Source organism: Camellia sinensis, chromosome 10, assembly GCF_055761805.1.
Source record: "Camellia sinensis isolate YWXY chromosome 10, ASM5576180v1, whole genome shotgun sequence".
Classification (NCBI taxonomy): domain Eukaryota; kingdom Viridiplantae; phylum Streptophyta; class Magnoliopsida; order Ericales; family Theaceae; genus Camellia; species Camellia sinensis.
The window spans coordinates 119,837,654-119,864,583 of NC_138970.1; the positions used below are offsets into that span (position 1 = coordinate 119,837,654).

At 35.7% G+C, this 26,930-nt stretch overlaps 1 protein-coding gene across 3 annotated transcripts; it reads left to right on the forward strand.

Moving 5' to 3' along the window:
- Positions 1-204: 204 nt before the first annotated feature.
- On the forward strand, positions 205-26,370 carry LOC114298617 (omega-amidase, chloroplastic). 3 transcript variants are annotated; one of them, XM_028243233.2, is made up of 10 exons: positions 205-652; positions 803-919; positions 2,547-2,771; positions 3,330-3,423; positions 15,767-15,841; positions 16,614-16,692; positions 17,496-17,511; positions 22,152-22,252; positions 22,963-23,045; positions 26,116-26,370. In XM_028243233.2, exons 1-9 carry the CDS (start codon positions 392-394, stop codon positions 23,003-23,005), a joined length of 1,011 nt encoding a protein of 336 aa, XP_028099034.2. In that variant the 5' UTR covers positions 205-391; the 3' UTR covers positions 23,006-23,045; positions 26,116-26,370. The 3 variants fall into 3 exon arrangements, 2 of the variants coding, with proteins under 2 accessions (XP_028099034.2, XP_028099033.2); XM_028243232.2 differs by having other exon boundaries at positions 22,172-22,252; XR_014342524.1 differs by lacking the exons at positions 22,963-23,045; positions 26,116-26,370 and having other exon boundaries at positions 17,496-17,885; positions 22,172-22,252.
- Positions 26,371-26,930: the final 560 nt, after the last annotated feature.

Here is a 26,930-nt window from a genome sequence, read left to right on the forward strand (position 1 = left end):
TTTATTTTTTTATATTTTTATCTCTATATCTTTGTTGTTCATATCTAAATATTTATCATTTTATTTAAATATATATAATCTTTTTAGCTTTTGAGATTTAGATAATTGATAAATGATTAAAATTATTTTACAAGAATTCAATATTAAAAATTTTAAAAATTATCATATTCCACTGCAATTACTTATATATATTTATATATATAGTAGTATAGATAGATAGTTGCTTGCACGTCATTTTTTAGCAAAATTTTGTATAAAAATTGTTGTAAACATTTTTCAAAATTGAAAGATGACATTACTTTACTATGGTTAGTGCAAGTAGACCTAATCATTTGTGACGTCGTGATCATAAATCTTCCTAAAATTTCTTAAAAAAGGCAAATTTGATAAAATGAAAGTCGGATTTGGAATCCCCTTGTGCTTTTCCTCCACCTTGAAGCCTCAATTTCTGTGTCATTCCTACTTAACCCCCCCTACTCCACTTCCAGGGCAACCACTACCACCACCCATCTTCCACAGTCGGCCTTGTCTCCCGATCCCCAGGCATACACCAATTACTTCCTTCTTTGCATCATCAATGGCTTCATCTTTCAAGCCTGAGCAAGCTAGAGTCCCCCCGGCCTGCCAATTGTCCATCCCTCCTGTCTCCAAGGCATCTCTCTCTCTCTCTCTCTCTCTCTCTCTCGTCATCATCTTTAATAATTCCTCTTCTTTTTTCTTTCTATGTCCCAATTTGGGTATGTGTGTGTATATCTTTTTCAGTGCTAGATGAATAGAACTTAATTTCTTAGATGGGTTTCAGTTTAAGATTGGATTGTGCCAATTGTTAGTCACTGCCGACAAGGAGAGGAACATTGCTCACGCTCGTCAAGCCATTGAGGACGCTGCAAAAAGGGGTGCCCAACTTGTGGTCTTGCCTGTAACTTCTCTCTCTCTCTCTCTTAATTTTCTTTGAATGAATATTGGCTTTAAAGCCCTTTCTTCAAATCTAAATTGGACTGATTGCAAAATTACATTACTCCTCGTTTTAAGAACAAATTATAGCACACCTCACTTGTATACACAACCGATGTGCTATGAAAATCAACCCGTTACGAAGAAAAACAAAATTTTGAAATTTGAAGAAATTATCAAAATTTAAATCAAAATCTGAAGTAATTCAATAGAAGTAGGTGTATAAGGGCAGTTTGGAATCGGAAGGGCATTCTTGGAAAAGAAAAAAGTGTGGCAGTTAACACCAACTCAGGTGTGTACTTTATATCTATCTATCTATCTGTCTGTCTGTCTGTCTATTCTAATATATAAAGTGAAGGTTGTGGGTGTTGTTGACACATTTGTGTCTCATATTTTCAGTTTTCCCATAACCCCTGTAGTTGATGTTTATGATGTTTATGTAAAAGAGGAGTACTAGACTTGAAATCAAGAGCACGACTTTGGCAAAGCAAATCCTTACCACTTGGGTAACAAATACTAGATGTGTATTTATCTTTATCATAATTAGTTCAATGGTAAAACCTTAGCCTAATAATCTTGAGGGTATGGGTTAAAGTCTTGGACAATCACTTTGTGTATTATGCCAAAGGTTAAGTGTGTACGCAATCTTTTCTCTTCCAAACACACATTAATGTGTACTAATTAAACGTTATATTTTTTAGGGTAAATTAAAATATATCCCTTGAGATTTGCTTAAAATACGAATCGTTCCCTATGATTTGGAAAATTATAAATACTTTCATGTCAGAATTTTTTATTTAGCAGAATTAATTAAAAAAGTGAAATTTCTAACTATTCACCTATACTATAATAAAATTATCTGAATTATTAATTGAAATAAAATTTTGAAATTATTAAAAACTATTAATTAACTTGATAATTTATTAATAAAAGAATCTATTTGTTATGAAATTAAAAATCTGAGAGGGCATAATGTAATTTCTAGAACCACATGGGATAATTTGTAATTTAAGTAAACCTCAGGAGGTGTGTTTGTAATTTATCCTTTTTTATATTATTGTTATATTATTACGTTTTTTTGAATTGCACATGCATTACTAGTCTGTCTATATGTGAAGGCTCCGGATGATGGTGTTGACGTCTCATTTTGGGAATGCCCCTATAATTGGTGCTTATGCAAAAATTATATTAAGAGGAGAATGAGACTCGAAACCGGGATCATAGGTTTAATAGATAAGATATTTACCACTTAGGCAACACATACTAGGTGTGCATCTCTCTTGCAAATATTCTTATGATCTCTTGTACTAATATAAAGTGAAGGCTGAAGTTGGTGTTGACTGTCACAAAGTTTTTATTTCCCAAAATACCCCCAATTTTCCTAAATTTGTCAGTCTTTTATCCAACTACTTCTTAGATCTAACTATTTGTAAATGCATACTGTATGCCCACCTCTAGAAAGTCTATCATCTAATAAAAAGAAGGCATGTGAATTGAGGCCGAATATGAGTCATACCTCAAACTTAAAATGTTGATGTTGTCTTCTCAAAGCATGCGATTTTGATTCATGAATGTGTGTTTTGTTATGTCAGGAAATATGGAATAGTCCAATTTCAAATGATAGCTTCCCTGTTAATGCTGAGGACATTGATGCGGGCGGTGATGCATCTCCTTCAACAACTATGTTGTCTGAAGTTGCTTCTCTATTGAAGATCACAATAGTTGGTGGCTCTATACCAGAACGATGTGGTGATAAGTTGTACAACACATGCTGTGTTTTTGATACTGATGGGAAGCTTAAAGCTAAACACAGGAAGGTAATGCTTTGTTTATTTTCTCGTGCGTTATGTGCACATATAGATCAGATGGTCATTCTCGTAAAGAAGATTTTGTTTTTGAGCCAAACCTTTAAAAACACATAACTCCACCAGAAACTGGGGCTACTTATTAATTGGCCCCAGTGTCCTTCCTAGGGATAGTTAGGCTGATCAGGTAAGTTACACCATTTGATTTTTCACACGCACTTGTTTGTTTCCTTCATAATTGGAATCTTCAAATAAGCTGCCCAACATTGTGCAACTTTTTTTTATTGGTATTGGCTATTTACTCATATAAGCTTTTGCATTGGGAGGGCTCATTCCAGTTTGTAACTATCACATACATAGTTTAGAAATATTGCTTTCGATTTGGGGCCTCAATTCTGCTTTGAAACAGTTAATGACACGTCTTGAACATGTAGTATTGAATTAAAAGAAAATATTTCAGATTTCCTTTGTGTTGTTTGAAGACCTCTTTTTTTTTTTTGGGTAGGTAGAAGATTGCATCTCATTTGTTGGTTGGGCAATAAAATTTCTGATAGGCCTGTGTAATTGCAGATACACCTTTTTGATATTGATATTCCTGGCAAGATTTCCTTTCAGGAATCTAAGACTTTTACTGCCGGGGAAAATCCCACAGTTGTGGACACAGGTTTGCACGTATTTCTCCCTTAGTCATCACTTCCTAGCATTGATTCTTCTCACGCATGGATATCTAGGTGTAATGCAAGACACAAAATACCTTACTACGATGTTTTTCATGTATTGGTTTGTTTTTGCTATTATGCTCTTTTAATTGGCCATTATATAACCTAGAACACTTGCCCAAATGTTTATCAATATATCGTAAAAATGTCTCATAAATCAAATTCTTCTGAGCATACAAATGCCTCGTCTTTAGTGTTAGTTATTTTTCCTTGCATTGTATTCTTTCTTGAACCTGTTTTTGTAGCTTTTAATCACGTAATTCCAATTTGGGTTTTCTATTCTGTAGTTGCTAATGTTTAAACTTTAAATTGCCTTGTGGTATCTTTTTTTTCTTATCGTATGTTGTTGACAAATGGTTGATGAGATGCTCTTGGGAAGATGGTAGGCACTGAAACGGCATAAGAGAGGTGAGAGCGGGGGCAACCTCAGGCAGAGGGGGGAGAATGGCACGCCTCCTGAGTTGCCAGAGATAATAGAGTGACACTAAGGGACAGGTGCTTCAATCCCTTGGTTCAACAATTTGAATGTTTCCCATGGCCAGATCATAGGGTTGTAGCATAGGTGATAATGGATAGGTATATTAAGCCTTAAGGATTGTGTTGTGAGTTTCAGTTGATAGGTATGATACACCTGTTGGAGTATGATATCTTGATCAACAGTTTGCCTTTTATTGAGGCCTATCTCTCTTTAAGATTGGTCAAGGTACAAGCTACGTTACATGGACTCTCTGAAACTTGGGAGGTAACCGTGTTGACACGACATGACATGGGTACGGGTGCGGGATATAGCCGGGATACGGCTCTTTACAAATGGATACGACTCTATTTTGCCCTAAATGCAGAAGAAACAAAAGAGAGAGACGAGCGTGGCCCCTTCGACTTCGTCTTCGATGAGCACCACTGTAGACGAGCTTGGATCTATCTTCTCTCTCTCTCTCTCTGTTTTCTCTTCTCTTCTCTCTATTTTCTTTTCTCTTCTTTTCTCTCTGATTTATAATCTGTTCTCTCTCACTCTCTGTTTTCTCTTCTCCTCTCTCTATTTTCTTTTCTCTTCTCTTCTCTTTGATTTATAATCTATTCTCTCTCTCTCTCTCTCTCTCTCAAAAGATATTTAATTAATATATATGTTAATTATAATATATATATGTCATATATCAATAAAAATAACTATTTATAAATCATATTTATTTACAATATATATATTTCAATTAAAAATAGAAAAATTATATAGATAAATTAAAAATATTATCAATAAAAATAATACATAAGATAAAAAATATGAAATATACTTAAAAAAATAACTATTTACTTCATCTTCATATAATAAATATATTTAAAAAATAATTATTTAACGTATCGCTGTACCCATATCCAAATTTGAATCTATATCCACGTATTCTTAATTTTTAGTTTTGAAGTGTCTGACTCCTAGATACGCACCCGCACCGGAAACCCGCATCCGAGTCCATATAACGTAGGGTACAAGTCCTCTTAAGAGAGGTGGTGGTGACTCTGGCGAGTCACGTTGACCACCTTTGAACTGTAGCCTTCAAACCAAAAATTCTCTACTAATAGTAATCTAGAGCGGGGCCATGGGTCGCTCGGGTGTCCCATGGCTAAGCACCAACCCCGAGGGGTTTTTTAAGCCTTACTCTTGGTCTAGGTTAGCATGGAGTAACATCAGTTTCATTTTTTTGGGAAACCAAGTGTATAGGAAACCAAAGGAAACCACTTGAGTGAGTCAAGATGATACCGAGTGAAAGTCATGGAGGGGGCATCCTTGGCTAGAACATGAGTGTGCCTTATTATCTTGGAGGGGCGTGCCTTATTTTCTTGGAGGGACAAGTATGAAGGGGTGTGTTTCGCTAGAGGATATGAGTGCGCTGATCATGCATGGAGGGAAGATTGTTCTAGCAGAGGATCCTTGATTAAGCTGGGGATACTACAACCAGCCTGGAGAGCAACTTGTTCCTGAATGCCTAAGTCCAAAGCTAAGGCATTGCATGTGCTTGCCTTGTCTAGCATAGTTTGCTTTTGGAGGGTAGTGCTTGGAGATGATTGATTGGGCCACACGTCACTTGATGAGGCTAGAATGTGGCGTCAGACTTGACGTGGTGACGTCATTGGGAGCCAGATGTTCTATAATGACTAGGTAAATTTGAACTTTTAAATATTGTATTAGAGGCTTATGTAACTTAGAATAATTATAATAGAGTCCTCCGAGAAGTTGTTGTACTTCAAACTAAACCTTCGTCGGTTACTTTTTCTGTGTGACTAGTCGTTTTAGTTTGCGTGCACTGATTTCCGAGCTGACCTGGGACCCAAGAGACAGACTCTTTAGACTCAATGATGATATTACAATGTTGATACAGATTGTTTTACTAATTTAGAATCATTATGACGAATTGAGAGTTTTAGTGCATAGAACATCTCGATTTGTGTGCATAGGGGCCCAATTTGGTTGGTATATAATATTTTTGTATTAATTATATGTTTTCTAATTTATTTAGATGATTATGAGAAATTGGAGATTTAATTGTACAGAAAATAGTTCAAAACTGTATTATTTTTGCACGAAAATTGGAATTTTTTTAGGGGAAACTTGAATGTGTTGGGAGTTATTTTTGACAAAAGATAACCTTTCGCTCTCTCTCTCTCTGCCATATGTCAACTTTTTTCTCTTTTGGTGCCTTTTCTTACACAAACTTACATCACTTTTTCCTTACATGGATTGAGAAAGATGTCTTAATATTTGTGATAAGTTTGTTTATATATTATATATATATACCTGAGACAATTATGGCTGATAATGGGAGGTTATGATTGCTTTGTCCTTACTTTGATAGGATTTGGACCCTTGGATGATGAGATTAGGTTATGGACTAATGCAGGATCAAAAGTTTATGTATATAATTTTTTTTTTCACACTTAAAACACACTTCACAACCAAAAATTCAGATCTCTCTCTCTCTCTCTCTCTCTCTCTGTCTCTCTCTCTTCTTCTCCAAACTTCATTGTTGGAGCTTCTGTGGCATGCCTTGATCTTCGTTAATAAGGTTTAAGGCTTTCCTATTGTACTGAAGAGCCTTGAGAATGATTAGTTAGTGATTTAAGTGAACTTTGGTGAGATTAAAGTTATTTGTGAAGAACACTTGAAGATCCTAGAGTTGCTTGAAGTTTGGAGCAAGAACAACACTTTCTACCTTCATTTCTTGTATTATTTGCTAAAGCTTCTATGAGGTGGGGACTAAGTTATTTCTTAAAATGCATGTTTTTTTTTTTTTTGAATAATATAACATGATTAGAGAGTGTATTTCGAGATTATAAATTGTTTCCATATTCTATCCTTCTTGTTTCAAAAGTCTTCGATGGAATGCTCTCTATTTAGTTTTTGGAGATTATTTGAAAAAATTACCATGCCTTGGGTATTTCATGCCAAAAATACATTTGAATTGGAATGTTGTTTTTGTATCAAAACCCTAAAAAGTGTATTATATTATTTGTGAGATTAGATGAATAATCATATGCATATTGCTATACTTTGCATGAATTTGAGAAATTAGAGAATATTGAATTAGGGCTTTTGATCTTCTAATGTTTGAAAGTGCACTCCTTGTCGTATTTAATATTTTTGGTATAAAGATCATGTTGATTAGCTAACTTTGAGAAAATGATAAAATATTAAATTGTATGAAATTTGGGAAAAATAGTGCAGTTAGCTTGATAACGGTATAATAAGGCTTAATTGAAAAGATGGCATGATTTAGAGTTGATTTGTTATTTTGGTCATATTTTTACAACTTTGGGTTACTTACTAGTTTTACTAGTTTGAGTATTTTAATGATATTTTCATGCGTTATGTTAATTAAATAAGTTTGTTGAATTATTTAATACATTTGAAGGTATTGAGAGCAAAATGGTCTTTAGGATAAAATGGGATTGTGTCGAATTTATCATTTAGGAAATCAATTTATAAGGTATAAGGGTAAATTGGTAATTTGGACCCTTGGGGTTAAAATGACAAAATAATTTTGGAGTTAGATATTATTCCATATTATAGCCATATGAGCATTTTGTTAAATGACTAGAAAGATAAAATATGTGAAATCTGCCCAAGTGTTGGAATCTAAGAAGCACGGACGCGGGGCACGACACGGACACGTAAATTTAAAAAAAATAGGGAACACGACATGCTGGGGACATGCTCAATATATAATTAAATTTATTTATTATATGTCATAAAATAAAAATAAAAAAAATCATTGAAAGGTAATAAAAAATCAAAATAACACAAACTAAAATAATAATAATTTTTTAATTTTTAATTTTTTTTTTTATTGATTTAACATCATATATCATTCACAAATAACATAAAAATTGCACTCCATCAATACATAACATGTCATTCTTATCTACCAGCCATCATTTGTTAAAAAAATGGGTTACATTCAACCAAAAATGATAAAGAAAAAAATAATCAAATAGAGAGAAACATAAGCAAATTAATTTTCTTTATTAAATGGGGCCAAAATGTAAAATTAAATAGTGCCAAATTTTCTTTGTTCTTCATATTTTTCTCTCTCGTTCTGGCTCTCTCTTTCATAGGTTACATTCACCCCCAAAAAATCAAAAACAAAGGTAGAGTGTCGAAGAAGGAGGGAGGGAGGGAGGGAGGAGAGGGAGAGGGAGAGAGAGAGAGAGAAGAATAAAGAAAAAAAATCGAAAAACAGAGATTGAGAGAGATCGAAGAAGAAAATCGAAGAAGAAGAAGAAGAAAAAGAAAAAGGAGAAGAGAAGAGAGAAAGGACTGATGGCTGCTGTTCACTATCATTGAAGGTATGTTTATTCTTCTTTTCTGTTCTTCCATTCTTCTTCTTCTTCTTCTTCTTCGATTATGTTCTTCTCTTCTCCTTCTTCTTCGATTTTCTTCTCTTCTCTCTTCTTTTCGATTTTTGTTTATTACAGTTTGGCCCCATTTACAAGTTTCAAAAATCGCATTTTGTACCCCGCGGTGTTCGAAACGTGTCCGAGTGTGTCCAAAACGTGTCCGGCTACAAAAAATTCAAAAAGAAAAGGGGACACCATAGGGAGAGTGTCGAACACGTGTCCACAACGTGTCCGATGCGTGTCTGTGTCCGACACTGATATGCTGGCCTCGGGGAGGTGTCCGTGCTTCATAGGTTGGAATTGATTTAAGAAACAAATTTGAAATGTAATAAAGTGTTGACTATCTAACTTTGGTTCATTTTCGTTAGTTGATTTATGTGTTTATCCTGGTTGATTTGTTGATTTTCGGGCTTGATCCAGTTTATTAATATTTAGGCTTTGCCTAGGCGTATATCCGATTTATTAATTTTCGGGCTTTGCCCCAGTGGGCATGCGTATAGCCATAGTTAGTCTAGTATGACTGACAGAGATAGTCGGCTGTTGCCACTTTCTGCAGGTTTGATCCTTGGACACTGCATAGTTAACCTCAGGCGAGAGGGTGGTGTGGTTTTTCTGACACTTGGCTCGGAGTGAATAGGGGGTGTGAGAATATATTGCATATATTGTATTTTAGGAATTTAGAATGATTGTGATTGTGTAAATATCGTATTTCATTTTTTAGTCTTAGGGATTAGAGTTCTATATAAGATGATGTACTCTTTGTATTAGAAACACAATTGAATATACTATTCTCTTCAAAAATCTTATAGCTGCATGATCAGGGTAGGGTCTATGTATTATTATTATGGCTTGGACATAGAATGTATTGGCGAGGTTGGGTATGGTGCCCTATTGGCAGTTGTGGTTTTTGGACTTATTTATTTTTTGATTTTTTTGTTATTCTAGCTTGAACACGATATGTGTTGGCAAGACAGAGATTGTTGCCTCGTTAACAAGTTATTGATGTCCTGTTGGAAGTCATTATTTTTGGGTATAATTCTTATTATTTAATTTAAGGGTTATTTACACGAACACCTCCTAAACTATTGAAAAGTATCACTTTAACCCCCTAAACTATAAAAACCTATAAATAAACCCCTTAAACTATTGAGAAGTACCACTTTGACCCCCTAAACTATAAAAGTGTACAAATAGATCTCCTAAACTATAAAAACATACCAATTGGACCCCCTAATGGAAGGGGTCAACGTCAATAGTTTAGGGGTTCATTTGTACGATTTTATAGTTTAGGGAGCAAAACGATACTTCTCAATAGTTTAGGGGGTCCATTTGTACTCTTTATAGTTTAGGGGGTCAACGCGATATTTTTCAATAGTTTAGGGGTCTCCATGTAAATAACCCTTAATTTAACCCGTGTGTTAATTAACTAAAATGACTTAATTGAGTTAAGTAATTAAATTCAGTAATGTGACATTTTATTGCACTTACATTATGTATTACCATACCTACATGTTATTTAAAGTAATGACTTGAGATTATATTGGTCAGCGTGTGGTTTGCTTTGTGAGAATATGCCTATATTCAGTTTCTCCTTTTTCCTTTTAGGCTTAGGAATTAGAGTTCTATTAGAATTCTATATCAGTGATGTATTCGTTTAGGCTTAGGAATTAGTGTTCTATATAAGTGATGTATTCTTTGTTCAATTAATTAAGACTAATATACAGTTTCATTCATAAAACTTGCATGGTATCAGAGCCATCACCATTGTTCTCTGATTCAAAACCCTAGAACTGTCACCATTGTCCTTTGATTTGTGCTCTCTCGGATTCTCTGGTTGTCTTCGACTTCGTTCTCTAACTCACACCACTGCTTCATGAAGAACCTCTCTCGCGAAGGTCTGCTCTCTCTCTCTCTATGGTGTCCCTCTCTCTGGCTTAGCTTCGCTTCGTGAGATCACCTCTCGCGAAGGTTTGCTCTCTCTCTCGATGGTGTCCCTCTCTCTGGCTCAGCTTCACTTCGTGAGATCGCCTTTCTCTCCCTATCCCTCCTCTTCTTTGGATTCTGTGATTTTTTTTAGATCTACTCTTCTATTCTGCTGGTTCTGGGTATTTACACTTGAAGCCCTAATTTGTTTTATTTATACTTCGACCCATACCTGTGTTTTATTACAATGTTGGACACTAAAATTCAAGCCATCACATGCAAAGTTACTGGTGGCAATTATGCCTATTGGGCCAGTGTTATGAATAATTTTCTTCTTGGTCAGAAAAAATTGGGTTATGTTTCTGGTTCTGTTCCTCGTCCATCGGACCCGAAGGTGGAAGGATATCTGACTTCCTGTGATACTTAGGATTGTGATAATGCCCAAGTTCTAACATGGTTTTATAATTCTATGGATGACCATATTGGAATGATGTTTTCCAAGTATAGTATTGCCAAGGAGGTGTGGGATTATTTACTAAGTGCTTATTAACAGTCCAACTTTGCCAAGCGGTATGAGTTGGAAACAGCTATTCAGAGTGCTCGTTAGTAAGATCAGACTATTCAAGACTTCTATATTGAGATGACAGGTTTTTGGGATCAGTTGGCTCTTATGGAACCACCTTCTCAAGATACTAGACACTTATACTGAGTTTCGGGAGTAAGGTCGTTTAGTGCAGTTCTTAACGGCTCTCTCCCCTCAGTATGAGGCTATCCGAGGTGGCATCCTTTACCGGTCTTCTCTTTCTTCTGTGGATGCTATTGTTCACGAGCTCTTCTCCGAGGAAACCCGTCTTAAGACGACTAGTCAAACTCTGCCTTTCTCTATCTTCTTGGCTCCTGCTAAGCCTCCTTTATTATAGACTCCACTTCCTCATCAGCTGCAGGCTACTGCAAAACCCAAGAAAGGACCATTAGGTCCAGATGAGTGTGCTTTTTGCCACCAGAGGGGTCGTTGGAAGAACAACTGTCCCAAGAAAGGACATTAGTCTGCTCCGACACAGTTCCGCCGTCCTACTTTGGGTACTTTCTGACCTCCTGCCGCTTATACTATACCTACTCGGGCTCCCGATCCTAACTTGGTACCCTTGAGTGCTCAAATTGCACAACTTCAGCATATCCTGTCTATCTCTCAGCCATCCCCATCTGCCTCCGCTCTTACCTCTCTTCATTCAGGTTTGCTTGGATCCTCTTCAGGTATCTCTTCTTTTGTCTGGCTTTTTGATTCTTGTGCCTCTCATCATATGACTCCTCACCTTTTCTTACTTCAGAACTGTATTCCCCCACCGGTTCCTATTACTATTAATATTGCTAATGGGTCTGGTATGTCTGTTCTGTCTATTGGGTCTGTCTTACCCTCTGCCATGTCTTCTGTTACTATTTCTTCTGTTCTTTATGTCTCTTAGTTATCTGTCAGTTTATTATCCATTAGTCAACTTGATGCATCTGGTCTTGATATTATCTTTTCCTCTTTTGTCTATTATGTGTAGGATCGGAGGTCCAAGAAGTATATTAGGACCGGCCATAGAATTGGAGATCTCTATATGGTCGAAAGCTTGCATCTCTCCTTATCCACCTCTCCAGCTGCACTTTCCTCGTTTCAGTTAGATTCTCAGTCGAGTCAGTTTTACTCATGGCATTCTCGCCTTGGTCATTTGTCTGTCGACTGTTTATGGTCTTTAGCTCAGTTAGGGTTGTTAGGTAAAGTTTCTCCTAATTAAATTGATGAATGTCAAGGGTATAAACTTGCCAAAATGTCAGTTTTACCATTTAATAAAAGTACATCTATTTATGTTTCTCCTTTTTCTCTTGTGTATATTGATGTTTGGGGACCCTCTCCTGTTCTTACTAAAGGGGGTTTTGCATACTATGTGTCTTTTGTTGATGATTGCACCCGTTACACTAGGGTTTATTTTATGACTCATAAGTCTGACTTCTACCAGATATACTGTACTTTCCAGTCTATGGTCACTACACAGTTTGGGTCTACTATTAAATTGTTGCGGTCTGACTTTGGCGGGGAATACTTTAAAACTGAATTCTGTGAATATTTGGCCAAATTAGGTACCATTTACAAACTTCTTGTACTAATACACCTGCCCAAAATGGTCGAGCTGAGCGTAAACACCGTCATTTCCTTGAGACAGCTAGGTCTCTCCTTCTCTCTGCCTCCGTTCTGGTTTCATTTTAGGGTGAGACAGTTCTTACTGTTGCTTTTCTTCTCAACCGTATGCCTACCCCCATTCTTTCTAGTCAGTCTCCTTATGAGGCTCTGTTTTCTCAACTTCCTAATTACTCCATCCTTTGTGTGTTTGGGTCCGCTTGTTTTGTCCTTTTACCTCGTAAAGATAGGACCAAACTTAGTGTCCGGTCTGTCCTATGTGTCTTTTTGGGTTATAGTCTCACTCAGAAAGATTATCACTGTTATGACCCTGTTTCCCGTTACCTTTATGTCTCCCGCCATGTTGCCTTTCTTAAACGTCTACCTTACTTTCAGCTTCCTCCTCTCACCGCCCCAGTTTCCAAAGAGGATTTGGTTCATATCGATCCATTTCCTTTTGAGGTCCCGTCTGATGAGTACATCTCCACAGTTCCTCCTGAGTTTGTTCCATCTTCTCCTCCTGCTTCACCTTTGGCTGCTTCTCTTCCTTCGGCTTCTTCTCCTTTTTCGTTGTTAGTTTATTCTTGTCGCAAGGCTCCTCCTCCACCAGTTGTCTCTGCCCCTGCTACTGATCCTCCTGCTTCTAACAACTCTAATCCTGCTGCACACCGATATCCTCCTCGAGTGCGTCATCCTCCAAACAAGTTGGGTTAGTCTAATACATGTTTTTCTGTTTCTTATCGTACTTTTTTGTCTGCTATTCACTCTTTTGCAGAACCTCAGTCTTACAAGGAAGCCTGTTAGGATCCTCATTGGGTTCAAGCTATGAAGGATGAGTTTTCTGCTCTATAGAAAACTAGTATTTCGAAGTTGGTTACTTTGCCTGCTTGTAAGAATTTGGTTGGTTGCAAATGGGTCTATAAAGTCAAGACTCATTATGATGGTTCTCTTCAGCGCTACAAAGCTCGTCTGGTTGCCAAAGGTTTCTTTCAAGAGTATGGTATTGATTTTGAGGAGAAATTTGCTCTTGTTGCCAAGATGACTACTGTCCGTACTTTTATCTCTGTTGCTGTTATTCGTTCTTGGCCTCTTTATTAGATGGATGTTAAGAATGCTTTTCTTAATGGCCATCTCACTGAGGAGGTTTACATGCGTCCTCCCCCTGGCCTTCACCATTCCTCTAGCCAGGTTTGTCATCTTCGGCGTGCTTTGTATAGTCTAAAGCAGTCTTCTCGTGCTTGGTATGATCGCTTTTAGACTGCTTTTTCCAAGCTTGGGTGTCATTCTTCTACTTACGACTCGGCTTTATTCCTGAGGCATACCTCCGCTGGTTTTGTTGCTCTCTTACTATGTGTGGATGATATGATCATCACTGGCTCGAACTCTTCTACTATCTCTGAGGTCAAGCAGCATCTCTTCCGCACCTTCGAAATGAAGGATCTGGGACCATTGCGGCATTTTCTTGGTATTGAGGTGGCTTCTTCTTCTAAGGGTTACTTTATGTCCCAGGCTAAGTATGCCAACGAGATTATCCGTCGTGCCAGTCCGACTGACACTAAGCTGTCTGATACCCCCATTCAGCTTAATATGAAGCTCAACACTACTGATGGTGTTCCTCTAGATGATTCTAAGTTATATCGCCAGCTTGTGTGTTGCTTAGTCTATCTGACAGTCACTCACCCCGATCTTGTCTATGCTGTCCATGTGATTACTTAGTTTGTTTCTACTCCTCGCTCTACACATTGGGCTACTTCAATTCGGATTCTTCGCTATCTTCGCAGTACTATCTTTCAGGGCTTGCTATTCTCTTCTACTTTTTCTTTAGACTTGGTGGCCTATGCTAATGCTGATTGGACTGGTGATGTTAATGATCGTAAATCTACTTTTGGTTTCTGTATGTTTCTTGGCGATTCCCTGATTTAAAAGTAAGAAACAAACTGTTGTTGCCTATTCTACTGCCGAAACTGAGTATCGTGCTATGGCTCATCCTACTGCTGAAATTATCTGGTTTCGTTGTCTTTTATCTGACTTGGGCGTCCCTCGGTCTTCCTCGACCTCTCTTTTCTATGACAACCGAAGTGCTATTCAAATTGCTCATAACACTATCTTCCTTGAATGGACAAAGCACATTGAGATTGATTGTCATTTCGTCCGTCACCATCTGCAGTCTGGCTTTATCTCGCTTCCTTTTGTCTCTTCGACTCTGCAACTTATTGACTTCTTCACCAAGACTCACACCGCTGCTCGGTTTTGATTTTTTCTTGACAAACTCTCAGTGTTTTTTGCTAAAACACCTTGAGTTTGAGCAGGGGTGTAAGAATATGCCGATATTTAGTTTCTCCTTTTTCCTTTTAGGCTTAGGAATTAGAGTTATATTAGAATTCTATATCAGTGATGTATTCGTTTAGGCTTAGGAATTAGTGTTCTATATAAGTGTCAACCCCTACCTTACAGGTGATGACAAGTGCCAGCAGGCATGAATGCTAGACATGCTATTCTTTGTGTTTATCTTTTTGAGAATGTTAGCGCAGGCCATAGGATAATTGGGCCTGCGTTCCTTATTATTTTGGATGTATTTTACTGTAAATTACTTCATGGTTTGTAACTTAAATATTGTATTTTTTTTTCCTTTTGTATTATGAAGTATGTATTTTCATTTACACCGGGATGTGTGCCGAATGAGATTGAGCCATTGCATTGAGAGAACTTCACCATTTTAGACCAAGACTGTGATTTTTCAAAAAACTATAGAATTGGACATATTTACCAATGCAACTGGATTTTATCAAAAGTTCATCTATTTTCTCATTTTAAAGTAAAATAATGACAATAAGAGGAAATGAAGCATATTTTTTGAGTTTAATAAAATAATCGCTCAAGGGCATGTTTCACGAGGCAAATCAAAATTTTGGCAAACTTGAGGAAAATGGCTAAGTTGATTTGAGAATGGATAAGGATAAAATGGATACTTCTATTAAAAGATCATGTTTAAGTTAATTAGTTTGTGCCTAATTAACTTCTTAAAATCTGGGGCGTGACATGTTTGTACCAGTGCACGTTTCTACTTATAAATGGCTGATGAGCTTGATATTCTAAGTTATATTGTTAATGTTTGCTTCTTTTAGACGAAAAACTGTAGTAAATGTATTAGATCGATCAACTACCATATTATCACATCCTCTTTTGGAGTTGTAATTTTATTCTAAATAGTGGTTCTTTTATGACTTGGGAGAAGTTAAAGTTTGTTGTGCATTATTGTTTACTGAATTAAACTCTGTTGATTGGAATTCCATTACATGAAAATCAATTTGTTTGTGCAGAAGTTGGGCGTATTGGTATTGGTATTTGTTATGACATTCGGTTTCAGGAACTGGCGATGTTATACGCAGCGAGAGGTTTGTTTGGTCCCTTAAATTTTTTTATTATTGATGTTCCTTCTTTGCCATGTGATTATCATTGGTTATAAACATGTAGTTTCATGTAGATGATCACTTACATATGTGTAGACTTTTTGTCACTTTAGCCGAAAACATTCACAGTGAACATGGAGCAATTGTCAATTTCTTAGAGGCTGTCACCTCAAAAGCCAACAAACAGTAATTTTCAAATGGTGAGTGCAAAGAATACATGTGGCTAAAGGAAACAGCTGGTGTTAAGAGCTGTAACATTAAGGCCTCTGAATCTCTCGTCTTTGAGGTGAGAGTTTCATTGCTAAAGGCCTCCTATCTATATTTCTCTTGCACATTCTTGTTGTGTAAGAGGAAGGTATTCCCAGATGGTTCTGTTTTAATAAAGTTAAATATTGTTGTACTTTTTTAATTTTTATTCTTTGATCTCCATGGCTGTAAGTTGTTCATTCATTTTACAATCAATTTTTCTGTGACGTCACTCTTTGGTCTCATTGAGTTCATCACATTTTCTAGGCTTATTCCTTTCCTCAATGTAATAGTTTTTGCCACGATGCCATTTACTAGGATAAAATTATTGTGTTTTTGAATCATAATATATGATTGTTACCTTCCTTCTGTGATTCTGCTTCAGGCAGTTCAGTACGTTATTGGACCCTTTTCTTTGACATAGTTGTTGAATTTGTATTACACTATATATGTTGATTGCAATGCTTTTAAGGACCTGCTGAACATTGTCAGTACCACTTGTGGACATCAGGTGCTCATTTGATCTGCTATCCTGGTGCATTTAACATGACAACAGGACCATTGCATTGGGACTTATTGCAGAGGGCAAGGTAAAAATATGTTTTAGTGATTGGCACTGAGATGTTTTCCTCAAGAACTTTGCCGTTTTATGCCCTCTTGATATTTTAATGCCATCAAGTCACAAGTCATTGTTAGCCTATTCCTAGATTTCATCCTCATGCTTAATTATGTTCTCAGAATTGGGATTGCAACGCATCTAGGCCATTGATTGATCTGCTAAGATTGCATGGAAAATGTCCAAAATTGTTAAATTGATTATGGGATATTGTTTCATCAATTAAATCAGATGTTGAGAATTTTAAAAGTAGTTGCTGAAGAGATGCTTTCTCTATGGCATTGTTTGTCATAAAGTTTGTGTTTGGAACACACACATAATGATTTAGGGAGTTTGAATTGGTGGCATGAGTGTATCCTTTCCTTGGTGTCTGTGTGTTTTGTCAAACAATTATTTATGTTGTAGGTTATACAAAGGTAATATTATGCATGTAAATCCATATCCAATCACATCCTCAGTAATTACTAGTATATAAGAATAAATATGGAATAAATAATTAATTCTTTATACCTGTCCTTATGCTTGTGCACTTGTTTAATATGCTTTCCATGTCAACAATTGGATACTCCCAACATTGTTCTTTGTATCTAATAAATAACTCAAAATGATCTTAAACCACCATCCTTTCAGTTTAACGCTTTCAAGTGCGTTCATGATATTCAAAGTCGTAAGGGAGTATAAATGAGTGATCTGTGCAACATGTGCTCTATTTATGTTGTTTCTACTTGTGTTTATATTTTACTGATTTGTTTTAATCATTTATTTTTGCCTATGCAGGGCTGTTGATAATCAGGTATTCTATTTACTTCTTCTATTTAACAGTATTTCTGTCTACATTCATCTCATGAGTCATAACCATTTTTTTTTCCAATAAAATTTGTTGTCTATCTCGACGATGCTAATTTTCTTAGTTGGGATGAAATTTTGAACTCAGTACAGACTTACAGTTTTAGAATTTACTGATATTTTCATGATCATCTGTTTTATTATACATTCCAACCTGGTTTCTCGAGGTTCTTGAGAGAACTGCACTGTTTCCATTGTTCCTATGCTGGCAACATGAGAAGAAGCACTGACACAGACATGGGTATGGACGTGGGACACACTGATTTTGAAAAAAATTAGGATACAAACATGACGGGGATATGCTATGAAGCATGTGTGCGGGTATGTATACTAGTACTGGTACATTATGGGATCGCCGATATGACAAGACCTAAAAAAATAGGGTATGGCTACAACTGGGGTACGTCAATAAATTTTTTATTTTTTATAATTTATAGTTTGGGATTCAATCTACAAATTAAACTTCAATACCAAAACTAAAAGGAGAATTACAAAACTAAAAAAGAAATCATAGTTCAATAATATCAATACCAAAACAAAGTCAATAAATTATTTTAATGACATTAAATAGGAAAATTTACAAAACAAAGTTTCATTCAAAAAAACAAGCTAAGCAAAATTTGAAAACTTGAAACTTCAATTTTCACTTTTATCAATTTCATCATTGAATAATACGTCATTTATCTCTGACACATCAAGGATTTGCAATTTCAAGTTAATCAGAACTCTCTAATAAATGAAATGTATCTACACTAATGTCTCATAACCTGGTGTACCCCTCCCGTAGCCACTGAATACCCATGGAGTACCCAACTATCAAAAAATGTATAAAAAGTACCCGATACGTATTTTGAGTATCGGGTGCGCATATAGCCCTATCGGTACGCGTACTATTATCTAGTACGAGTATGGCAACATTTTCAGAGTACCCGTGCTTCATAGGGGATATGGAATATATATATATATATATATATATTTATAAGAGTCTTGATACATGGATGCACCTGTTTTGTTTTTTTTTTCTCCCACTTTCCTCCCTCTTTGTTTATATATATATATATATATATTTACTTTGACTCTAAATCAACTTTCTAAATTTATAAAAAGAACCCAAAAAGGTGTTATGAGGGTTGTGCAAACACGGGACATGTGTGTCCATGAAATGTTCCCAACGTGTCTTGCAAAAACATAAGCAAAAAAATCAACATGTGGACATGTGTGTCCATGGTGTGTTGGTGTTTGATACGTCTTAGACATGTAATGCAACGGAATGCACATGGAAACTAGATATCGTTCTGGTAGATAAAATGGGCTCTTGAATCTACGAGAAAGATAAAATCTTGAATCTACACGGAAGAGAAATTATGAATGTTATTGATCAAAAGTTATTTTGCCTTTAGTCTTGCATAGCTAACCAAGCAATTTAAATTCAGGAAACAATTGACTAGTCTAATTCTTGGAAAACAAGTAGCCTAAAAATTAAGAGGGGTAACTTTTGCCTTTAGGCTTGCATAGCTAACCAAGCAATTTAAATTCAGGAAACAATTGAGTAGTCTAATTCTTGGAAAACAAGTAGCCTAAAAATTAAGAGGAGAGGGGGCATAGCTAACCAAGCAATTTAAATTCAGGAAACAATTGAGTAGTCTAATTCTTGGAAAACAAGTACCCTAAAAATTAAGAGAAGAGAGGGGGGGGGGGGGGGGGGGAATCAAGACAAATTAAGAAACCTAATCATTCGAAAATATTTATACTAAATTACAACCTTCTTAACAAAATACTATTTACAAAATATTAAAAATAAAATTATAGAAATTTCTAAAATCTTGTCTTAACTACTCTTCTTCGAAAGAACTTGAACTTGAGTTCGAACTAGAGATCTGCTATCTTCCATGTCAAATAAAATGATACTTGGAATACTTTAGTTGTTTGTTCATCTTCCAAAAATTGTTTACAAAAAAGTGTACCTTCCAAAGCTCTTTTATGTATGCTTCAATTGGTTGACAAGATCAACTAGACGACCTTTGGGAATCAAATTAAATTGTTCCACCCCAAGAAAATCAACATAATGTATTTTATGTTGACATTGCATGTTCTCATGACTTTTCATTGTCTCTGATTCGGTTGAGCCTTTAGTTATCGACCTTGGAACGTCAAATACATCCCCAATTAGTTAGTTGGTTGCATGAGGAGACTCTATTACCTTATCTTCTATTTCCTCTTTGTCATTAGCATTATGCTTCACCTCCTTGAATACATCATTATTTTGGTACCACAAAGTCCCACATTGACCAATATTGTTCTATTGAAATTTGATAATTTCCTCTTCAACTGGGCTAATATATTTGTTCTTCACATTCTCTTTGATATTCAATGCTGTTCTTGTTCATCAGCATCAATATTGTTCCTTACATTTGGTTCGACTATGATGACTTCCATTGCTTCTTCAACAATTTCAACCTTTTCACTGTTATCAATTTCAACTCGATCGTCTATTTTCATTGAGTCTCTCTGTGGGTCTTCAAATTTTTCAAACATTGGAGTACTTGAAATCTTCTCTTTCGATGTTTGGTTGACCATGCACACTTGACAAACCCACTGCCTTGTTCCGTGAATAATCTATATCCACTGTCACATAATAGTTATCAAAGTGCGAAAAATATGGTGAATCAAAATTACCTTGAAATAATTGTTTCGATTCAAGCCTCTGATATTGTTGGTACAACAGCTGTCCATAAATTGATTGAAGGAATTTGGCACTCATCAACTTCTTCATCTTGTGCCATGTCCTACTGGGTTGTTTATATTGTCGTGTTCGATCATATTGCAATTGCTCCCACCATGTAGAAATATAACCTTGCAACTTACGTGCAACATATCTTGCTTACTTTTCTTCAGGGATTTTCATATACTCAAAGAATTCGTCAACTTTACGGAACCAATAAATAAAATCCTTAGCATAGAAACAAGCATTAATATTAGGAATGTCTGGTTTTACCTAATAATTTGTAAAGCCATGATTCATTGCGATTATGCCTTTTGAACATGTCACAGATTTTTCTCTGTTGCCTTACCAACTGATATTCACCAGAATCTTTGATTCACTCATTTTTCAGATTCATTTGTCACTATCGTTTTGATAACAAGAAGATCATCTCAAGATGTTTTGGGCAAACACCATTGCGCGATTCCTATTAACATTGTGATTCACAAGCTGGCCTTGGGAAATTCCCTTGGCATGGATCCTGTTGAATATTTCCCTACGATCTGCGTCAATAGGGCTTGTCCTTCCTACTTTGATGAATGACATCGAGCCAGACAAATCCTTGGTTTGATACCACTTGATGGAATGCAATACACATGAAAACTAGATATCGTTCTAGTAGACGAAATAGGTTGTCAAATCCACGAGAAAGATAAAACCTCGAGTCCACAAGGAAGAGAAATTATGAATATTATTGATCAAAAGTTATTTTGCTCTTAGGCTTACATATTTATTTATAGTAAGTCTTAGAGACCAAGCAATCTAAAATAAGGAAACAATTAACTAGTTTAATTCTTGGAAAAAAAGTAACCTAAAAATAAAAAAAACAAAATCAAACAAATTAAGAAACTTAATCATTCCAAAATATTTATACTAAATTACAAGCTTCCTAACAAAATACTATATAAAAAATATAGAAATTTCTAAAATCTTGTCCTACATCACATGGGCATGACATCATTTTGGAGTGTCCGTGCTCTCTAGCTGGCAACTAATTGTGGTGTATCAACCAACTTGGTGTATGAACCTCCCATATTATAATATTAACATTTTGTTCAACGGAGACTAGTACTTTCATAGGTTTCAGCAGAAGAACTAATAGCAGTAGAATCTTATAAAAGATTGAATTAGTGCTCCACCAGACAGCTAGAACAAGGTGCTGAAACTCACTAAGATTTCCATGTTAAGAGAAAACAATTGTGATTTTGTAACCCCACTTCTTTTGTAAAAGTTAAAGAACATTGGCAAATGCCTGACCATTCCACTAAGAACTGATGACGATTATATCTTCTTCTTGTGTTACTTCAACCATAGAATATTCTTTCTTAGCAGCTTCCTCGGTATTTGAATAGTTCAAACCACACAAGACCAAATAGCTGACAGTATGGCTGCAACTCTGTAAACATGTAAATTAACCTACTTAATAAAAGTAAATTTCCTAGGAAAGGACACACTGTTTTAGCATTTGTTGGACATATCAAGTTCGGCTATTTCTTTGAAGCATTGCAATTCCAAATTGGAGAAATCAAATATCATTAGCTTAACATCTGAATATTTTTCTTCTGTGTGACAGTCACACTCTCAACTTGCCAAAGCTGTTGTAAAACACTGGTGTATGCCTAGCATTTGAAGAGAGGGGTGGGGCTAATTTAATTAAATATTTCTTATGGTTGTCCATATAGTGTATGCATATAAAGTTCTTTCCACATAGTGGGCCTAAGGTTTTAATTCAATATTTCTTACTGTTGGCCATATAGCATACATGTATAAAGTTCTTTGCCCATTGCCTTTTGCTTTTTTGAAGATATTTTAAAGTTTACTTGTAGAAAAATTTCTTTTGTGACAGTTATATGTTGCAACTTGTTCACCTGCTCGTGATGCTGGTGCTGTTTATGTTGCTTGGGGCCACTCCACACTTGTTGGACCTGTAAGTAAATACATCAACTGAGCTTTCTTGCATACTATTGGTGAATATATTATAGCTAGGGCCAGAGCCATAAATTTTGGTTAGGGGCTGCCAAGGTAAGTGCACCAAGAACAAAATTTGAGTTTATTGGTACATCATTACTATTAGAAGACAATTTTTACATTAGTGTTATGGAATAAATATTTTATTAGAGGAAATTAAATAAATCTATTACACTCATTTCTTATTAATTTTCAATTATTTTATTTAGTTTTTGAGCTATCTAATTAGGATCTTACTAACCACCATTTTAAAGCATTTTATTGGTTGATATAATTGACATCTCAATGGTTTCTGTAACTAAATAATCGCAACAAATTACATTTACATCTTGTACAAAGCAAATCAATGGAATTGATGCTGTTATGTAATACATGAAATAGTTGGGCCCCCATAAAATTATACATTGAAGGAACACTTGTGAAATAGCGTGCTAGTATGGGAATTTTTGAAAAAAATTGAGGGGGCTATGGCCACCATTGGCCTATTTATTGTTCAGTCCTTGATTATAGCTATATCCATTCCTCTGCAAACAATTCCCCTATTCAGCAGATGGATGGTAGATTAGTTAAAGCCTGAGATTTAAACTGTGATTCGTCATTTATTTTTCTTTGTTTTTTTGTAAATTTCAACATCAACTAAGTCCTTACTCATAGAAATGAATGTGGCAGTTTGGAGAAATTTTGGTTACTACGGAACATGAAGAGGCCATAATCATATCAGAGGTTGATTATTCACAAATTGAGCTCAGGAGGTGAATAACTATCAACCTGAAAGATAGTTTTTATTTTAATGATAGTTTTTAGTCTAAACATGCTTTATGCTTTCCTTTTGCTTTGTTTGCTTGTTTTAAATGTGGAGCAAATTTACAAACCAAAAAAGGAATTTGGTTTCTGGTCTCTTTCTACTGTATTGTTTATCTATTTATTTATTTGATAAGTAGATTTTGATACTACAAGCTACATGTGGAGGTAAATACAAGGTGTGCATGTAAGGTATGCAGGAGAACTAAATAAAGGAAGGGAAAAAAAAAAAAAAGAGCTCCCCGGAAAAACCAATTCCCTTAATATTTCTACAAAACCACATCCAGATTCCAAGTTCTAGAGCTCCAAAATTGTTATGTCTATGACAACAAAATTTTCAGTTAATGCACCAAGATCTCAGATTCCTTGATATTTGCCAATTCTTCTCTTTTCAGATCACCATAAGACAAAGGGGTTGCTTGCTGTGCATCCCTTAGCATCCTACTAGAACAGTCCCATATGCTGCCAAACCACCTTGGCATAACCCAATGAATGCCCATCTTAGATTGCTGCCACCAGCTGGCCACTCGTTCCTGAAATATGGTAGCAAAAATAAGCACCTCTTTGAACTCCAGCACCTTTTCCACTACATTAATCCAATCCTTTTTCTTTTTTCTTTTTTATTTTTTCCCCACAACCCTTCTTGGAACTCAGGAATATCAATCTTAATTGCTGATTCCCATCACCTTGAATCTCCGCTATGGTTCATTGGTCTCCCTTCCTTAGACTGTGGAGGCGTTTGACCTCTACTTTTCCCTTTGGTTTTCTTTTTGTTTATATTCTCCAGAGCAATTAAGGGAATAAAACTTTATTCTCACTGATATTAGGAGCCTTATTCTCTGTCAAAATTTCCTTCCTTACATCATTTCCAATTTCCCACGTGGGAATTTTCAGCCAATTGATCTTGTCTTGAGCTTGTTTCATTGTTAGTAATAGCATGACCTGAGAATATGAATCTTGAACCCCAAACATCTGGTTTGCTGTCTGTTGCTCTTCATGTTCAGTATTTTTGTGACTAACATCAGCCCTACACTGACCCTCCAAATTGCTATTTTCAGTAGGGATTGATCTATCACCAGAGTTTGCATTGCCAACTGAAATGACTTGTTTTCCAGTAATAGTTTCCAACTTTTTCCCCTTACAGTGTTCCAGCTCCATTTTTTCCTTCCATTGAGTGACTATCTTCTTTTCACATGGATGATGATTATGACCATAGATTTCACATTTAGAACACCCTAATGATTTCCATGGATAAGTCGCAGTAATTTGAATACTTTTCACAATTGGAAATTGCACTTCAATCTCAACAGGATATTTATAATCTGTATTTACTTCTTGCAGATATTTTGAAAAACTCTGTGATGGAGAACCAGATTAGCCGATAGGGAGGGAAACACAAACAGCCACACCTTTTTACTCTCAATAATACTAATCCATCAACTGAACAATGTTAAAACCGTAATACCTATAGGACTAAAACCCTAATCTTATTAGGAACTTTCCTAATATTGTTTGGGAAACAAAATCAAATCACATACTAATACCAAGTAATTAAATCTAACTTATTGCGGATAATAATATTCTACCAATTACATTTATGAGACCAAAACACCTTTGGACCCACGGGTTTTACCCTAGGCTTCCAAATCCAATAATGGGCTTCTAAAGAGTCAAGGACTGCACTGTGCTGTTACTCAGTCTTTTGCATTGCTCAGTTAGTATATCTGCATACAAAGGTCTCCCAACTGCACGTTCAACATAGCTAAGACCACCTTCTGTTCATAATTCCAGTGGAATGTTGTAAAAGTGAGCCCAAACATGGATTCTATCAACCTTCTTTTAGACTTTAAAATTATGTAAAATTATACATATTCTCCTCTTTTAGACTTTAAAATTTCGACTTAAATATATATACATGACATAATAAATATTTATCATTATATGATACATAATAAATGTATATTTTGTACGGGTCCCCCACATGTTGTGTCTTACATATTTTGAAAATTTTCATGTCGGCATGTCCGTGTCATGTCACGTGTCCATGATTGTGCTTCTTAGGCTCTAGTATATCAATGATAAAGGGGCGTACCTAGCGCACGAAGCTCTCGCTTAAGCAGGGTCTAGGGAAGGGTTGATGTACATAGCCCTACCCCTGCAAGCGGAGAGGTTGTTTCCGCTTTGGTATATCAATGATATTCATCGATATTCCATTAGTCTCAGACAGTTAACCAGTATGATTTTCCTCCATTGTTATTTGACTATTAACATCATATTAAGACTTGCAGTTCATCGTTGCTCCATAAGTTTCATCAATTTGAATGGCTAGGGTTTCCTGCATTACTAAACCATCAGATTCCTCTTTGAAAGCTTCACAATTCTTTGAACCTGAGAGTTGAGAACTATAAGTAGGGAAATTGATCTCAAATGTAGAACCGGCCTTCTACTTCAAGGCATCCTCCCTGACCTCCGTTGATTGGGACACATTACCAACATCATCCACATCATCAGGTGTCAAATCCTGCATTGCCTTCAGGTGTGTTGGGTTTATGGATTTGGGGAGAGATTTGGAAATGGAAAGGGAAAGGAACGGAGGTGAAATGCAGTTATATTTCATTCATATTTCACCTACCTTTTCTTTTCCCTTTCCCTTTACCTTTCCAAATCCATCCCCAAATCCATGATCCAAACCCAACCTTAATGAAAAAGAGGCACTCAGAATTCCTATTTCTGTGAATGTAATCTTTTGTATACCCCCTTACTTGGTAAAGGCAACAGTAAAAAGGGCCAGGAACACTTATTTTAAATGAGAATTCAGGATGCCCAGTATTTCCTACTGTTTGGGGCCACTTTTGAATATAAAGGAATTACGAAAACTCACAAAGTTTCAAACACACTTTTGAACATATTTTTCTGGCAAAAGAAAAGTTTCTCACAGAGTTTTGTTTTCTTTTTAAATCATTCAATTGTTTTACACTTAATTCTATCATTATTTGATTACATATATACATATATATTCAGGACAAGCCTTCCATTGGAGAAGCAACACCGAGGTGATCTTTATCAGTTGGTGGATATTCAGAGGCTCAACTCCTGAACAATAATACTAGTTGATTTTATTTGATGCATGGAAGAGATTTCATCAGTGAGATGGTATGTACAATAATGTCTAGTATTTGATATTTTGTTGTAATTGAGATTTGTAAGGTTCTGCCTTACCATGTGGAGAACTGAATTCTGAAAATGTATGCAGAAACTATAATTTCTAGCAGAAAAGATTGTTAGTTCCTTGGTTTTCATAGGTTGCATACTTTTATTTTTGTGTGACTACATACTCTCTTTTGGAAAATTGGTTGGTATATATCTATATGTATTCTATTACATAAAGCAAAAGGTTGAGTCACTGTAAAATAAATAAGTTGTTTATGTTTTAGCAATATGCAATTGCTACCTTATCTGACAACTACCACATTTAAAGGTATGAGTATTTTTTGGGCATAAAGATAGACGATGGAATTATCTACGACTAAACTACTACAATTACTTACCTTTTATTATACAGGCATGAATTTAGAGGTTCAAGAATTGAAGAGGAGGAAGACCTACTGTAGCCATATTAGTTGGTTACTAACACCACTTTGAAATTTTTGTAGTCATATCGTTAATAAAGAATTGTGTAGTTAATTGGACCAACAGTCGTCTGTTCAGCAGGTTCTATGCAACTATGGTTTTTGTAGTCCATGTTATGCCAGCAATAGGTAATCCTTAGAAAACTGGAACTATCCAATTCAATATGTAGAACTAGAATGCAAGTTGCGTCATTGTTTGATTCCCCA

Coding starts and splice junctions, on each gene's coding strand:
- LOC114298617 (XM_028243232.2), top strand. CDS start 392: ATGAAAGTCGGATTTGGAATCCCCTTGTGCTTTTCCTCCACCTTGAAG. Junction 22,253..22,962: donor ACTCCACACTTGTTGGACCT/GTAAGTAAATAC, acceptor TGAATGTGGCAG/TTTGGAGAAATTTTGGTTAC. Junction 23,046..26,115: donor TCACAAATTGAGCTCAGGAG/GTGAATAACTAT, acceptor ATATATATTCAG/GACAAGCCTTCCATTGGAGA.